General features: G+C 30.9%; 1 protein-coding gene across 3 annotated transcripts; it reads left to right on the top strand.

Moving 5' to 3' along the window:
- Positions 1-9,918: 9,918 nt before the first annotated feature.
- LOC108751863 (uncharacterized PE-PGRS family protein PE_PGRS46-like) lies at positions 9,919-17,677 on the top strand. 3 transcript variants are annotated; one of them, XM_018492336.1, is made up of 7 exons: positions 9,955-10,048; positions 10,853-10,998; positions 12,832-12,942; positions 13,835-14,138; positions 14,397-14,650; positions 16,966-17,100; positions 17,390-17,677. In XM_018492336.1, the coding sequence occupies exons 2-7, from the start codon at positions 10,891-10,893 to the stop codon at positions 17,486-17,488; spliced, it is 1,011 nt and encodes a 336-aa protein (XP_018347838.1). In that variant the 5' UTR covers positions 9,955-10,048; positions 10,853-10,890; the 3' UTR covers positions 17,489-17,677. The 3 variants fall into 3 exon arrangements, with proteins under 3 accessions (XP_018347837.1, XP_018347838.1, XP_018347836.1); XM_018492335.1 differs by lacking the exons at positions 16,966-17,100; positions 17,390-17,677 and adding an exon at positions 15,665-16,408 and having other exon boundaries at positions 9,919-9,996; XM_018492334.1 differs by lacking the exons at positions 16,966-17,100; positions 17,390-17,677 and adding an exon at positions 15,665-16,408 and having other exon boundaries at positions 9,958-10,048.
- Positions 17,678-18,837: the final 1,160 nt, after the last annotated feature.

The raw sequence follows: 18,837 nt of genomic DNA on the forward strand, positions 1-18,837 counted from the left end.
ATTAAACGCATATCTTTACGTCGATTTGTGTACAACGGCTTTATATCTTTATGATATAGTTTTTAAGATTGCTTATTTTATTTTTTCATCTTAATTACATTCAGAAATTGTTACACCAATCATAGAAGTAGTTGCTTCCATTATGCTAATTAAGGTAACGATCATATTTAACATATACAGTAACAACGAAGTCAAAACCATGACTTCTCTGATTTTTTAATCTCAAGGTGACATCGCTGTATCCGGGTCCACTTTGTATAATGAAGTACGCGCCTTTTTCGTTTGTCTCTTAGTCCAATGCTTCAACCATAGTGATATGTAAATTCGTCGAGACATTAAAGATCTTCTCAACAATTTGAACTGTCATCCAGCTAGAATTCTTGACAATTCTCGCTATTAGAGCGAGCCAATCATCAGATGTCCTATTATCAATTATTAAATTATGCGGGTTATTGGCGGTATTATAGGAATTGATAGCTTCATTAATAAATAATAAAAATAATAAAAAATAATAAAAATAATAAAAATGGTGCTGATGATCAACAAAGTGGCGATCGGAATAACTAGACCCAATATGTACTTATATGTTGACATGGAGACTTATTTTGCATTTAAAAACCGCAACACTAGCGTTTAAAATCTATAAGAAAAGCATCAGGTCTGTCGACATAATGCGCTTATAATACATATTGCAATAATCACTTATCGCTCGGCTTATTATATGTTGCACTTCTCGATAAGCAAATTGTGAAAACATAGCGCAATAACGACATCATAAGTTGATGAAAAATTTTGCAATAATTACGTTAAAAAATGATTCGCCATAAGCATCAGCTTTGTTGGAATAAAATTTCTAAATGATATAATTTATCAAAAAGTATACAAATTCGATTTAAAATGTAAATATTTTATAATTTACTTTCTTTTAAAAATACAATGAAGATGCCGGCAGCATATTGAAGAAAGAAATCAGGATATATTATCTAATTATTTTCAAATTTTCGACAAACATTTCACGAATAATCGGTTCATACGCACTCCCAAAATTTAAAAATTTTTAATTTAACCATGTTAAATATTTTATATAATATTTTGTTACAACATTTTTACATTATAATTTAGGATATATTTTTATATGTGCGTAATTACATTTTTTAAATACTGCTAAAATATTTTTCTTAACTACAATTTCTAACCAAATTTAATTTGGCAAATGCTGTTAAAATGATTCTTCATATTGTTATTGTTTTATCGAAATATTACGTCGAAAATAACTGCTCAAACAGTTCATCAAAATTTTAGAAAAAAATCGGAGAATTTTTATGTCTGTACTTTAAAAATATTTTCCGAGAAAATGTTAAAATATATGCAAAAAATAGCTAATTACAATAATTTTTGTACATTTGTAAAACTGATAAAAATTAATTTGAGACATAAACAATCCAATGTATGTACTAAGGATTAATATAAATAATTATATTTTTTTATTTTTTGTATAAAAATTATATGAATATTATTTTTTGAAAAAAAAATCGATAACAAGATTGAATTTTTGTCTACTACTTAATTTTGATATCAATTATCGAGAAATATGATTCTTATACTTTGGATGGTCTCGAAGGCCATATCTACTCGACTATGTACAATGTACAATTTTCTTACTATTTTTTAGTCTTTTCCATGTAAAATTGTTTGTATTTAGGTAGGCTGCCTTCGTGACTATTCAAAAGGTATGGGAATTATATTTCTCGACAATTGATCAAAATTAAGTACTATACAAAAATTCAATCTTGACGCTATCGATTTTTTTTTTCAGAAAAAATTTACTACTATGACCCAGTATGACGATTCTTTGTACCCTTCTGAGGAGAGTCAGCCTATCTTGAAATAAGGTATTAACTATTGCAACAATATTCAATCTTGACGCTTTTAATAAACAAATCAAAACATTTTGGAAAGCCCACCTCTCTTTTAAGAGACCGCGATCGGCTTAAATACATATGTATTGTTTTTATATCTTTGAACGTGTTACAATTAACGTTGCATACGAGCTCAATTGTCACATTTTTACAAGTTTATTTCAAAATAAATAATTAATTTATTATTTTTATGAGCAATGAGATATATTCAAGAGCAATATTTGTTTAATATATTGTACGTTAAGAGTATCATAACGAATAATATTCATAAATCTTACGCTTATTTTTTTTTTTAATTATTATTAAAAACTATTATATGATAAAATCGACTGTGTTATACATAAATTTAAAAATTATAAAAAAAAACATACACTTACATTAATTTTATTAATTTATTAATAATATATACATTAATAATAAGGTAAAGGGAATAATAAGATGATATTTAGTGCCTTCTTTCAGCGCGTTGCAATAATAAATAGCTCAGAATATACTAGAATAACGTAGCTTTTAAGATTGCTTATTTTACTTTTCCATACTAATTGCATTCAGAAATCATTATATCAATTATAAAAGTAACTGCTTCTACTATGTATAATTAAGATGTTCGCTAACCATCTGAAATTCTAAAGCATACAATTGAATGATGAAGTTAATATCTTTTTTGGCTGATGGACTTTACGATGACGTAGTTGTAACACTCTCGTCCACCATCCATACTAGCAGAGATCATCCCTACTAAAAAAAAATCAACGTCAACAGTTTTCATCACAGTTGCATGATGAAATTATGCAATTAAAACATGTAAATTACGTTATTCCAAATCAGTATGTGATGTAAAATTACTTAATTTGAAAAGTCACATGATGTTCTTTTTCACGTACTGATTTGGAATAATCCGTTACATGATTTACATGATTTCATCATGTAACATTGTGACATGATTTTTTTTTCAGTAGGAACACCTTTTCCATTCATCTGCTGGTTCAATACTTTAACCACAGTAATAAGATTATTTGTCGAAATGTTAATTATTGAAAACCTTGTCCACATTAAAGCTCTTATTAATTTGAACCTTTATGTGTGTAGAATCCTTGATAGTGCTCTTTCTGAGGAACGCATATGTTCTTGTACCAACATTTGACTTATTTTGCGTTTGTAAATTTGCATCACTATTGCTATTGGAAAGTTACTTGAGGTCTATTAACATAACGTGCAGCTTAAATATGTACATGCAACAATTGCTGATTGCTCGGCTTATCATATAATCACCTTGTTCTGAAAAAATGCATATATATGCCACGGAGAAAAAATTTTGATCAATACAAGCTCATCACAAGATATTCAGACAACTTATCTTGGTTTGTTAATATTACACACCACGCACGCCCACGCACACACACACACACACACACACACACACACACACACACACACATTATGTATTCTAAATTACAAGATGTGCAAAAAAAATTGTTAAAATATAATCAGATTAAGATTGAAATTGGATTTGAATTTAACCAATAAAAAAAAATCAAGTTTGGTGAATATTATTTTTGATTAATTAAATCCCAATCAAATCTCAATTTTAACTTCTAGTCTGATATGAGTTTTACCACATTATTCATCCTTTCGGCTTTATGTTTTTCTTCGACACATAATGGTATTCCAATATTGATCGCTGCCATAACTAATAATATTGTTTTATTCACTAATCTTTTTCTAACGCAAAGTACATTAACTTTACGTTAATTCACGGAAATCATACGTTGTGCATATCGAAAATATGTTAAAATTATCACCTTTATTACGAAATAGTGATAGGTAACATATCTTGCTAATGTATAGGTTACGCAAATCTAGTAGATTTCTACAACGGTATGATGATTTAAATCTGATTAAAACCTACTATTATTTGCATTGCATGTCTTGATTATTATCTCTCTTTATCCCTATTAGCTGCATATCTAGTTTATTGCGGACTATATACATTCGTTTCTTGCACAAAGTGGAAAATGTTAAAGATTGAATCTCTGTTATGCACTCTCACCTCACTTAATGCGCGCGCTTGTTCAAACGTAGTTATGAAATGAACTTCCGGAGCAAAACATGCGACACGAGCTCTCTCTTCGACGTATCCTTATTATTTAGTGCGAATAGATTTAATCTACGTTCTCTCTCTTACGTTAAAAACTTTATGTATTGCTACAATGATTATTGTGTCATTAATCGCCAAAGATAAGTAATCAATCGAGTTTCTATTGAGAAAGTCGACGCTGACGGAAGAATAAAGGCAGACGCATTGCAAGATAGATGCGATCGACTTTTACTCTCGTTTACGTGAAGACTGCTCGAAACACGTCACGTCCATTATAATAAATTTCTCAGTGCATGCCCGATACGGCTGGCGACGACAGTAGAGGAAGTTTCGTAGGCACAGTCGGTCGGAGAAAGTAAAGAACGATATTTATTCGGGTTGCACGACCGGGATTAAACAACGGATGTCGCGTCATCGGACGCTCGTGTCAAACGCACGCACGAACGATCCGACACGTGCTGCCGGCGCCATTACGTAAAACCGAAGAAATAAATTAACGCGACTTTGAATAAAACACCGCAATAATATTGCAATACAATATGGTATTCTTTCGATGTATTTTAAAATAATATATCCGTAATAAAGGAGGAAATACTCTCTGAAATAATGAATCTAAAACAGACATATGTTTGTAAAAAATTTATGTGACATACGTTTGTTAAAAATTGCATAATGTGACCGTATTGCGTAAGCGCGAAGATACAATTATCTACTTATTATAATTTGTTTGTTATATCATCTTATTAGCACTTCACAGAATAGAATAATAAGCGCGCTCTTTAAGAACATAACGTTTTTTACGTAACACTTTTACTTTACTCTCTCTCTGCATTTCACTCTCGCGGGGCGTTTACAAAATTTCTATAAAATAAAATACCAGAACAAGAAAAGAGCAAATGAGAATCAAGCACTGTAGTGCGCATAAATTAGCAAATTCAACGTAGTGTTATTTGTTAAAATAAATTACAAATAAATTATTCAAGAATAAATTACAAATATATCACAATATCCATAGAAAAAAATGATTTTGCTGAAGCATCTAAAATATTTAGCTAGATACAAATTTGAAAATAATTATGTAGGACGCTTAAACTGGTTGCTAGAATATTTTGCAGCGTTACTCATCATGCTGGAAATTCCAATTATTATCCAACAAAATTATGTTTTGTATGTGACTGCGTTTTTTAAATGTTTCAGGAAAGTTGTTTCTTCCCTGTACTTTCATTTGGATATTCCCGAAGAATATCCGCTTCGTCATAATTTCTAAGAAACATACCTACATACCAGAGGTGCAAGATTGTCATATGGAAAATCGCTCGGATAATCGCTACCTCGCGTCGCATCTTTACTTCCGGTCGTCGAGCCAATTGATCCAGCAATCCTATCATCGATCTGTCAACGTGTGACAGAGGCCTGTCACACGCGCGTGTCATACGACGCAAAAATCGCCTCGTCGTAAATCTCCTCGCCCACCTCGTCATCGTCATTCGCGTCGCCACGGTGACGCGTTCGTTTCGTGCGGCCAATTTCCCCATTGCAACTTTCTTCGCGAACGGCGAACGCATGACCGCTCCTCGCCTTCGTTCCGGCGGATAGTCGCAGCTGTGAATCAAAGTCTCAATCGATCGGCTGCGTCGCGAATAACGGATTCTTTAATTGTTTCGTTTCGGGAGTTTCTCCCACGAGACGTCCACTTCGCCCACCTTCGTATCGCGATCGATGATCGAGAGGACGTTCGTGGTAAAGGTCGCGATTGCGCGAGTGAACGATCGCTTGGAGCGATCACAAGTGACACCATCGAGTGGTGCACGTCACCAGTGAACCATTGCGACAATTTCTTCAAGAGTGCATCTTGCGGCTTTGGGGTCGGCAGAATTGAAAATTGCTATCTGCGAGAAGAAAGTGACTTTGAGAGACGAAGGTATGTGGAATTACAGAGGCGTAAAGCGAAATGAATCAATAAACAATTATTGTAAGGAAATTAAAGTTAATTAGACAGCCCGATGTGCCTCTGTGACAATAATGGTGCTAAATGCTGAGTAATAAATGCATCTAAACACACATTTTTATTTTTACGAACGGTACTACTGATGAAATCTATGTTAATGTCATCCTTGTGATGAGCATTTAAATTCAATTTTGCAAGAAATGTTTTATTTATATGTTTTAATTGATCTCATGACAACTTTCGTTAATTGATTGATTGAAACAAATGTAAATTAGTCTTGTCGATTTATATAAAATAAGTGAAAATTAATTCTCTGGTCAGTTAAATTCCTCGATTAAATTGCAAGAAAAATTAGGTATACGAGCTGAATTAATCCAGGCACGAAACTTAGCCACGTCTTGACATATTTATTGCGAGAGAAATATTGTAAATTTATATTTAAATTAAGAAGAAGCTTGACAAACGTGACGAGAAGGACATCGTGAAAGTTGACGTCCAAGTGCATTTGAGTTTCGTGTTTTCGTAACTCGTAATCATAACTGCAAGTAGGTTATTCTTAGAACAACTTGAAATTGTTGCACTCTTCTGCCAGCAAAGCGCAGAGAATGATCACAAAGTTAAATACGTTCAATAGATGTATAGATAAATAGTTACAATATATTAGCATTGCTTTTGAAATATGTACATTGTTGTTGAAAGTGCGCGTATGGCGCAAGTTACTTTTTCTCATTCGTATGCGACACCACTAGAATGTTCGATGTTTAACACGTATCTGACACTCTCATAATCGTATCCTGGATCTTATAGATTAATTACGTACAAAAAACAATTGCGTATACAAGGATATTGCTATATTATCTCCTTTTACTTCTTAGCAATTGCCCTCGTTGAACTTTTTCTTAAGAAATTGTGGCACAGTGCGTTTACGAGAGAGTCTAGAAATAAAATTTTAAAGGAAAAAGATTCGCGAATATGACAATCCATTATTCCCCATTGGCATCGCTTCCTACAAGATTTCGATTCTATTTTTAGGGAATGAGTCATACATATGTATCTTTTTTATGTAAGCCGGACTTCACGCGAATAACGCGTGGGATTTTCTGCTCCCCTTTTTACTTTTCTCCTGCAGGATTATCGAGGTGCGTTACTCTCTCTTCCATTGGAAAGTCACTCGATGTTTCTTCGGTTGCGGTTGAGATGCCGTATTTGTCTGAACGTGTGTTCGCCACGTGGCGCCACTTCACGACCAGTTGGACAGTCTGACCACAGAATAGTCTTACTACTTAGACATCTAATAAAGCTCCATCATACATCCAAAATAATTGATTTCAATCGAATACTCTCTCGGACTTTCAAATAAATCATTTTTCCGATGGAAAAATGATTTAATACTTTTCTCTCGATTAGTATCGACTATATTGATATTCGTGTATTTTATGCTAAACAATTTTATTAACTTAATCTAATATAAATTTTTAATGGCAATCTTTTATTTTGAAGTTAGATTATTGTACTGTTAGATAGTTGTTTGTATCACGATGTTTAATTGCGAAAAACTATAGTGTTCTAGTCCATTTTTGACGATCTGATTTCATCATCATATAGCGGATATAAATGGCGATTTTAAATGGCGACGAAAGGAATCCATTGAGCAATTGTCCTAAAAAAGTAACGGCTAATCGATACAAAACATGTGTTTAGAATAGATTATTGCTGCTTTAATTTACATTTATAAATACAATCCTAAATGTATTCCAAAGGTGCATTATTCAAATTCTTGATGTTTTCTCGACAAATTTGTTTTCTCATAAAATTTTCTTATAAAATTCTGATTATTTGGAATTGTGCTGTTTATTGCATTCAGGAAATAACAAAAAAATATCAAGATATGAAAACATTCTTAATCTATTTATATTTAAATGTCGGTAACAATTAAATTTAAATATATAACTGCAATTTTTATTGATACATTTATAAGTCTAATTTAAAAGTTTTTATTTTTTCCAATTAAGCGTATCAATTAATTTATAAGGATTATTGCTGCGAATTACGTATGTGCGCAATATGAACAAATTTATATCTTTTCCTGTTCGCTCTAAAAGAGAGAATATCCACAAGAAACGTGAGGGTCATCTGATGATTAATTTTAATCAATTACATGCTGCGTTTCTAAAAATGAATTTAAAATTGAAACGCTGCCTTTTAAATTTTGGTCAAGGCAAAAGGAGAGTTTATTTTAGTTAGCAGCTCTTAAGATCAAACCAGTGAGCACGATAATTGCGAACAAAATCTAATGCGTATAATGATAATTAACTAGCGATTAAAAAGATTGAAATAATTAATACGATGTTAAAGTAAGATTTCCTTAAGTAATCGTTACAGTTTCCCAACTTTTTGTTGGCAGATTGTCAAAGATTACAACATGATACAAATATTGTAATGCATCATCTCTTTTATTTGCAATTTCTAGAACGATGTGTCAAGCATATTTTTGCAATATAATTTATGCAAAATAACGAAGATAAATGGCCCAATTTAAAGAAACTATTTCTTACGTAAACTATATTCTTCAATTTCATATGAAATTCAATTTCATATGATAATGGCTTGAGAAAGTTTGAACATAAATCATGAAGCTTTAAAATTACGTAATAAAAGCATTAATATTTGCATATTATACATATGTAAATTTTCATAGATATTCACACAACTGAATGAGAATTCTAATACTAAAGGTGATTTAGCTCTTTTTGGTGTAGCTGTTACCTTAAATCGTGTTTTGCTGAATACGCATTCTATTGAGTTACATAGCGCCTGTTGTAGATACATCGCGCCGAACTACATAACTAAAAGTTATGTAGTTCCTATATTACTTAATGCTATATCTCTTCTTTTACTATTTTGAGAAAAAGATGATATGAAATAATCAATAATACCTTTTCTGATTTTTCAGATTTTATTGTTGTTTATGCATGAGCGTGATGCTTATTGTACGATTGGCCATTAAATTGTTGATTGTTATTGCCATAACAAAAGAAACTAAAGTGGAGTGATTTTGAAACTGATTCATCAAACCTTACAATTCTGCACTGTAAAAAGAATGTGTAAAATTACGTAAATAATGTGTAAAAATTACACAATATTTGTAATAAAAATATATAAAATTATGCGTTTTTACAAATATTAATACTTTTATTTATGTAAATATATTTTTATATTTTTTTGAATAGAAAATATTACTATATATAACAACATAGTCTATTTTATAGTAATATAAAATTTTTTATAACAATACAATATTTTATAGTAAGTATTTTTAATGTAAACATGTACACATTTTTGTAATATTATATAATATAACGGTAGATAACATAAGACATTATATTTGCGCTTTTATGTTTATACATATCAATAATAATTTTAAAAAACTGCACATAAATTTGTTGGCAAATTATTATTTAAATATTTTTATAAACATAATTTTAGTTATGTAAATTAACTTTTTTGTAAATTATTTAATTACTTTAAAAAAGAATTTAAAAAAGATTTTATTTGTAATTTAATTTTTTTTACGTGTGTAAAAATACACCTTTAGTAGCGAGTTCAAAAATTATTCACATTATAATTGTTGTAATTTTACATGAAATCTTTTACATTGTGTGTACGATGATTGTATCTAAAAGCGAACTCTCTTTCGAATCGGACTTTGACCTTTGTCAGACATGTGTAGCGGTAATTTGCGAACTTGCAACTGTGTAATTCAGCGCTTCACAAGCTGAAGTGTTAGCCAAGTCGAGGACGACAGAAGGAGGAGGGTGTCTCATTGGCGAGCGCCGTAGATGATGTTGGCTGCTGAGCGGATTTCGCGAATAGAGTGAATTGGAGGGCGCCCCACCTGCGGGAGGCTCGCGCAGTGAACGATTCTCGATTCTCGAAGGGGCACACATGCTCGCCTTCGTTTCCCCTTCGGCTCCGTAAGACATCGGGACCTCCTTCACCGTGGTCCTCAAACGAGCCTCGCACTCCGCCAGGTACACAACTCACGCATTTGCTCGCTCGTACGCACTCGCCGCACCGGCACTCGTAAGTTCACGTAATCTCTTCACGTACGTTCTGCTTTGACTGCCACGTGACTGATGCGCTCGCTAAGATCTCATTGATATCCCTATTTGACGAAGGAATCTGTTTGATTTCAACAAACTGGTATAAACACGTGTGAAGCATTGTTCTCTTACTTGCACAATTTTACTCATATTTTTTCTCTCTTATTATGTACTTAAGGGATTATTTTACAAGTTGATCACTTATCCGTTCTTATCAATTACATCCTATTACTCGACCAATCATTTTATAATTTGACAGTCGGATTGAAAGCTGCTTATTACTAACAAGCCAATTTCTTTGAAATTGCAGTGTACTTGACCGACTATTTTACATCTACAGTCAAGTCAACTAAGTGACAGCTGTCAATCTTTATTATTAAACATTTTTACAAATAAATAATTTTCTTTCTCGTAATTTCTCAAGAAAGATCATCTTTGTTTCTCACAATTTCTTTCTGTGGTATTACAAAACATAAATCTTTTCTAGTTGTTGTTGTTATACTTGGAATGGGTTTTCAATGAAATGTTTATCAAAGTTTTATAAAATTTCAATTTGCATAACACGATTTACCCGTATTTTATTTCCTTCATTTTATGGAAATGTTATCAGTAATTAATTGATAAGTAGTTTACAAAAATCATCTAGCTAAAAATCAATGTTTAAATGCTTCCAAGCTCGCTCAGACACCCTTTCACTTGAACAGTCAAGATTTACTTTCGATTTTATTACGTATACTACCGGGAATCCTACCGCCTTGTCAGACAGCTTTTTTTATTCGTGCAGATTAAATTGCAACCAATCTACGAAGTGAAGAAGACACAATGCGGATGTTATGTGCATTCTGTGGATTGTTTCTGGTCATCACCATTGTCAATTGCAATCCTGTTGATAAAAAAGACACGGAAGAAGATCTCAATCCGCTGAACGAAGTAAGTTGTTTACGTTAGTTTTTCACTAGAAAAAAAATTTTCAAAGATTATGTTAATTGGAATTTTGATTGAAAATGAACAACAAATCAGAATTTTCTGATTAAATCTATTATAATTTTAATTGAGATAATCAGATTTCTGATGTGATTAGAATCTTCTGATTCTATTCATTTTCAATCAGAAATTTTTCTCAGTGTTCCATTTAAAATACTGAAACGACCAGAATGTTACATATTAAGATATTAAATGTTCTCTGATTTCTAGTCATGTATATATCAAAAAAGATATCAGAAGGACGAATTGTGCTTCAAATCTTATTTAGAAAGTAAGAGAATGAAATGGAAGGAGAGCTGCGCACTTCGCTCTAATGAAGCGATTTGAATGCTGAAATACTTGCAGAAAGCTATTGTCGATCTCTTATGTCGAAAGCGGAATTTTACGATGCCACTGCATCGCGCTTTCTTGGAGGTTTTTAAGAAGTCAAGACACGAAAGACATAATTGAATTATCAATATGAGTGACGTACTTTTCGAAATTAAATGGACGAGAATTTGACGGTCTACGTTGCGAGATGTTGCGTCCTTCTTTTCCTTTCTATAAGCATAACGCATCGATTAAATACGCTACATACCTTCACTCGATGTAGAATGAAACACATTACTGGAGAAACAAAAAAAAACAAGTTTAACTTTTAGCAACGAGAGTGAAAGTAAACCTAGAAAAAATTGTCTATTCGATAATTTCATTTTAATCGATTAGGAAGTATGCAATCGATAGGAGAAGTATTTGGGTCAGTACCAAATCTTGTAGCTTATATAAATATTTATCTTGTAGATTAATTCAGGGGAAAGTATACTTTTCATTTTTTGCCAAAGCTTCCTTTTCTTTTTTGTAACAAGAAACTATATTTAATTTTGGAACAGAACTGTATATTTATACATTCGTATATTTAATTTATACTTATCTTTACATATTATTTATATTAACATATTTTAATATTTAATAAAAAATTGGTTGAGTAAACATGAGCATCATAAGAAAAAAGATCATTTGTAGTTGTAGAAAGAATCAAAAGGAAGACTAAAGGAAGTTATCTTATAACACATAACTGAAAGCATTACGTTAGTTATCCGTTGTAAATGATACAGAAATGAGAGAAAAAGAGAGAAAAGAGACAGAGGATAAGGGATATACGAAAAAGCGAGAAACATGATCTCGGAGAACGAGTCAAGAGTGAAAGTAGTCGGCGCTACCTGTACGAGTTTGAACACGTTAGAGACGGATGAACGCTTGTAACGAAATTCTTTGAAACATGTCACGCGCATCGATTAACGAATATGTAATGTTGTACATCATCATCGTTATCGCCACTCGCGATCACGCGTTAATATAATCGCAATGTTATTCAACTTGAGGATTATCCGCAACACAGATCGACCTCGAGTCTAGAACGAAAGCAGCATTGCATAATAGGGTTGCATGCACGTACAAAATTACAATTTAGAAAACTACATAAATGTTGCGCGAAGTATGATTATAATAATTTTCCATTTTCTCTGCCAGACATTGTAAATGTCTTTACACTTCGTGTAAATATTTATAAAACAAGGTATCTCAATAGTATGTAACGAAATACGTAATACTTGACTAATAAATAAAAACGCATTTGATAAAGTCTAAATGAAGGAAACTTCTTCCTGCAATAATATCCGCGTTTCATCATTATTTCTTTTTTCCCTTGATTATGAATTTTACAATAGCTTTAATTTGTTACTTTATACGATCTCTTTTAATTGATAATCTTAAAGTAACTTAATTTTACGGTCTGCATAGGTCTACGTAATCGAAGCTGATGATGCCGATGGCGAAAGAGGCGATAGGGACAAGAGAAAGATTGGCATCGGGCTTGGAGTATCAAACGGCATCATTAACTTTGTGTTTGACGTAAGAATAATTAATTAATGTTTTTGTAAAATCTTTACTCTTAGATATACATGTCAAAACATCTTGTGAAGGCATTAATGTAGTAATTAATAATTAAATATGTAATCAAGATCGTACTTCAAATGTAATATATCTTCAGGACTGGGAAGTAATGCGTTACTTGTAACGCTTTTTGTTACTTTATCGCGGTAACGATTATTGCTTTTTTTTTATCTGTAACAGTAAAACAAATTCAGCCGTTACTTTTATCGTTAATTCCTTATTATCTTTATAACTATTCAATAGATTGCATTATTTTTAATTAAAGAAATATTTCAAGAATTTAAATTAAATATTGAAAAATGTTTTATACCTCATATATTAGACTGCATTCCAATAGTGCCAATACTGGAAATCTATAGTATACATTCCTATATGTAATGTAAACTATAAATTTTCAATATTGGCAGTAAATATTGAAATGCACTATTAATAACGATATTAATGTTATAAATACGTTATAATTAATAAAAATTTTTAATAAAAACTTTGTAAATTAGAATTTGATTTTCTGAAAATAAACGTATATTAAAGAATAAATATGTTAATATAAAAAATTATCAAAAAAATACATATAAATTTATAAAAATAGCTTGCTGTAAAAATAGCTTAAAAAAGTCTTAATATTGATTTTTACAATTAATATTAATTATTAAATAAAATGTAATTTTTTAATCTATTATTTTACTTTAATATTACAAAAAAAATCTAACATCTGTTCTAAATTCTGAACACTTGTTTTTATTATTGCTACTTTAAAAATCTTCATATATACGTAATGTAATTAATTATTATTAATTTCTAATTATTAATAATTGTTATTAATTTCTTTAACAAGTATATATTTTTGTAGAAAGTGGATTCCTTCATAGATTCAAAAACGAAAGCGCTCGCAGTTCTGGATGAATCTAACAAAGAGAAAAACGCTGTTTTCGGAATCGACAATAAACATTCAGCTACATCAGAGTTCCTCAATAAATTAGTGTCTCAGAAGATTAAGGCTGCGACGGGCAGCATTGGGCCCCTCATAAACAGCGCGACGACATTATTCTCAGGGGCTTCAGCTGGCATCTCGAAGGCTTTGGTCTCGAAAATCGCACCATTAAGCTCGCTTTCTGGCGGTCTTTCTGGTGGTTCGGGTGGAACTGATGGTGCAGGTGCGTGAAATTGTGAGATACTTTCCAATTTGTTTATTCGATCAGTTTTTAAGCAGATATTTTTCACCAATGGGTAAAAATATTTCAAATCCAATAAAAGAAAAATCCTGTGATCATATTTCTGGTGAGAAGAAATTATTTGTAATATTTCACAATTAATATTTAACTTTTGATATGTATACATCCTTTTAAGATAGCGTTTATTTTTATTGTCATCATTTTATGTCATTTTTAATTATTTCGCTTATAAAAATGTAGGACATGCAGACGGTAGCGCAGGAGCTTCCGGATCGGCCATCCTTGGCAATCTTTTGACTCAAAAGATAGGTTCTTTGTCGAGCCTGAGTCAAGGTAGCGGCGGTTTAGGCAGTTTAAGCGGCGTTTTAGGCGGTTTAAGCGGCAGTAGCAGTGGTAACGGTGGGAGCTCCGGAAGCGACTCTCAAAGCGGAAGCAATGGCGGTACGAGCGCTGGCGCTGGAATCAATCTCGGAGCCTTCGCCAACCTGGCAGGGGTAGGGTCGCAATGAGTTAATATTACTTTTATTTCTATGAACTATTTCTTTTTTATACTTTGGAGTCCCTTTACATGTCGCCTGTTCTATGTCTGATACGTAACGCAAGCTGTCTCTGCTGGAATATGTGTCTTCGTAAGAAAGCGGTATACATATATTACTTCAAAAATATGGATAACATGACAGTTTTTTTTCCTAGAAATTGATCGGTGAACAGTTTTTACTTAACAAACTCGGACGAGGGTGACTGATAGCGACGTTGCATGTAAGACTATCGCTATTTGCAATGATAATTCAGTGCCATATCATAATCAAACAAGTTTTTATATGCAAATGCTTTTTTGAAGTATTCATATTTTAATTAGCACTATATAAGAATCTTTAACTATTTTTATCAATCTTTTTTTTTATATATTTATTCATTCATTTGCATTTTTTTCATTCATTTTTTTCATTCATTCATCTATTGCTTATTTTCTTTAATATATCTTAGTTATTAATTTTTCATTTTATTAGAAAAATGTAATACATTTAATAAAATTGCTAATTTTGTGTAAAATTTTTATATAACAATTAAATTTAATTGTGTTCAACAGACAAAGCAGTTTAATAAGCGCTTAGTAATTTTTATTACGATTGGTTTCTACATTTAGATCCAACGAAGAATTAAAGATAAGAACCAATCACACACACATTAAATCATTGAGCGCTCACTGAGCTATTTTGTTTTCTGAATACGGCTATTATAATATTAAAGCATGCTATTTCTATATTCTACTATTGCTTTGATACCTTTCTCTGTTCCTTGAAATGCTACTATTATATATAAGCAATATAATTAAATAAATAAAGAACGTGCTTTGCCAATCTCGTTACGCTTCATTAAACCTTTGGCTATATGGTTAATCAATGTTGCCAAGATATACCCCTTTTAACCTTGGAAGGCGCCTTCACGAGAACGAAGCCTTCCAATAAATCATATGCACCATTAAAACAAGTATTGTACACAAACAGTACGATTATACACCACCACAAGCGGCGTATTAAGCGGCTTAAAGGCAAGTGCGATAACATGGGATGCGGAAAGGGAACGTTTGACTGCGGACATTAACACCTGGACCAACGAGCAGCATTGCGTGAGAGAAGAAACCTCTTTGGAGAAAGAAAAGCAAGACAGACAACAAACGAACGTTAAACATACCACGAGAAAATGGGACGGACAGTCAATGGATTTTCGATGGAATATGTGGGCGATTTCACTTTCAATGGAATACATTGGCATTCCATATAACACGGAATGTGAATTTCTGTTTCTAGCTGGGCTGATAATTGGCAGAATCTCCTTTCTCTCTTCAGAAGCCCTTCTCTTTCATAAAATATTTATATTTAAAGAATCCAAATGAAAAATTAAGGAAAGAGAGAGAAACAAAATTCTCCAGGAAACTCTTCTCCTGATGAATCAACACTTCCGGCCGAATCGTGTGGACTGCGCTATGTCTAATATAAATTATAGAAGAACTAGCGGCGTCAATCGATTTGCCACCGTGAAAGTTGTAAATAATTTAAGAGTAGCCTTTAAGGATGCGATAAGCTCGTATTCGAGGACTATTAGCTATGTGTAAGCGATGTAAATAGTACATTCAAATGCTCCTTGACGTAAAAGAAAATTAATATAATAGATGGTGATATAATGTTGATGTCAAATAAACAATTATATTTTTGTCTACTATATGAAGTGAATTTTAGAGTATCGTGAAGTTCCCCTAATGTAATTCCCTTCCTTCATATCTTTATTATATTTTAGGATTTATATACATTCACTTTGATATCTTTTAATCTACGTTTTTTTAAATTATTAATTGAATATTAATCTATTGTAATTAAAATAAAGAATTAAATTAAAACTTTTTATTGGTGATTTTTAAAATATTAATCAGCGTTATATAGTACTTTTTTCTGTAAAAAAAAAAACAGTTTTGTAAATATATAAATAGTATGTATAATTGTAAATAATTTTATTTTATTTATATCTTAACAAATATTTTAAAATTATGAATCTAAACTTAATTATAAAACTATGAATTCAATAAATATATATGAAATCATAGCACTGACAATTTACGTTTATTTTTTCTTTATATTCATTGAAATTACAAATAAAAACGACAAATAAAAAACATAATTACCTGTGTGCAAATAGAATTTACATACACTTTCACTTCTACACTTTTCCACGTGATACTCTATCATTTCTATTCTAATAAATAATACGATATAGCATAAGACAACAGAAAAATTTGATTATATATTTGCAGAATGGGATTACTACTACGGAGGATACACCCGTGTTTGACAGAACTAGGGTGTCCTTGGAAATACCATCAAGTGCATTCGGCACTGGCTTCACTTTAATAACTAACGTTAGCAAAGTTCTCAACAGCGTAATTCTAGTAAGTACAATGCACATATATCACTATTAAAGAAACACATACTAATAAAATATACAACGTTAATGATTGTTTTCCGTTGACGCGCGAGTTTAATTATATGTTCCTTTTCCGTTATTATGATGTAACATTTTTCTAGTATAGCTTAATCGATTAGGTTTATGTTCGAATGACTCTTTAATCACTTCGCTATATTTGTTATAAAAAAACGAGAAGCAATTTTTTTATTCTCAATAGAGACAGAACTATCTATCTTTATACCGTGTCTTTAATGATCATTTATATTTTTTAGAACTCAGCCCGTCGGACGCAGACGTTACTGGAAATCTTTAAACCGTTCTTTCGTGGTAGTTTCGCCATAAAGGGTCTACCATCGGATAATCATAAATAAAAAGACCGATTTTTATTTCGTATTAGTGCTACGAATTAATTGCTCAATCATCGTTTCTTGTTGAGAAATGTTCCACAATTTCCGGTCATGTTTCTTGGATAGATATATATTGTTGACCAGAGTTTGTGAAGACTATTCTAAAGTTTTCTTAATCATAGAACGTCTTAGATCCTAGATTTAGTTAAGATACCTCGATAGACAAATTGTGAAAATATTGCACAATTATGGTATCATGAATGAAAAATTTCACAATAAGTACGTTAAAATGATTTATTATAACGCAATAGTTTTGTAAAAATAAAATTTCTAAATGATACTTGTTAAAAATTAAATTCAATTTGTGGTGCAAATATTTTATAATTCGATTTTTTTCAAAAATACAATGAATGAGACAGCTGGCAGCATATTGAAGAAGCAGATCAAGACACGTTATCTAATTATTTTCAAATGCTCAAAGAACACTCTTGAAAGATTGGTTTATATGCATCCCAAAAACCATTTGATTAAAAAATTTCAAATTTAGTTTATTGAATGTATAATACTTTATGTTGCAATATTTTTACATTATGATTTAGGAATAATTGTGCATTTTTATGAGCACAATTATATTTTTAAACACAGCTAAAATAATTTTTTCAATTTTATTAGATAATTCCTTTTTATTTAATTTAGCAATTCCATTAATACTATGTCGAAATTAATTAAGCAAACAATTATTAATATTTAAAAAAAGATCAAGGTTTCTACATCTGTTTTTGTAAATAATTGCAGATTACAAATTTTATGTATTTCATCATATAATTTTATGAATGTCCTATCGGGGATAAGACCGTAATAATTGCAGAAATTTCTTCGCTGTTGTTATTAAATTATTACTTATGATGCCACATTTTTGCCTCATATTTATTCATTATTTTTGCACTTGTTATATATAGTATAGATATATAATATTTCCTTTATTATTTTTTTAAAATGACTCGAAAATTGGCGTCGTAAGTAAGAATTAAATACGCTTTTAACTAAATTGAATGCGTATATTATTATAAAATAGATATTTATGTAATTATGTACGTGTAGAAACATGTAGATAATAATTACTTTAAGAGCAATTTAGTCAAATTTTAATTAATTTGTGTGATAAAATATGATAAAATAAAGAAAAAAAGAGCATAAATCAAACAAATTTACATCTAAAAAAATTAATTTACTTTAGTTTATGTAAAACAAATATAAAAAGATCTTTAGAATATTTTTTGTATATAATTTAGAACTTTGTTTAAAATTTTTTTGTTATAAATTTTATTTATTAATGATACTTAATATTACCATAATATGTAATTCACATAAAT

This window comes from Trachymyrmex septentrionalis, unplaced genomic scaffold (assembly GCF_001594115.1).
Source record: "Trachymyrmex septentrionalis isolate Tsep2-gDNA-1 unplaced genomic scaffold, Tsep1.0 scaffold52, whole genome shotgun sequence".
NCBI classification, from domain to species: Eukaryota; Metazoa; Arthropoda; class Insecta; order Hymenoptera; family Formicidae; genus Trachymyrmex; species Trachymyrmex septentrionalis.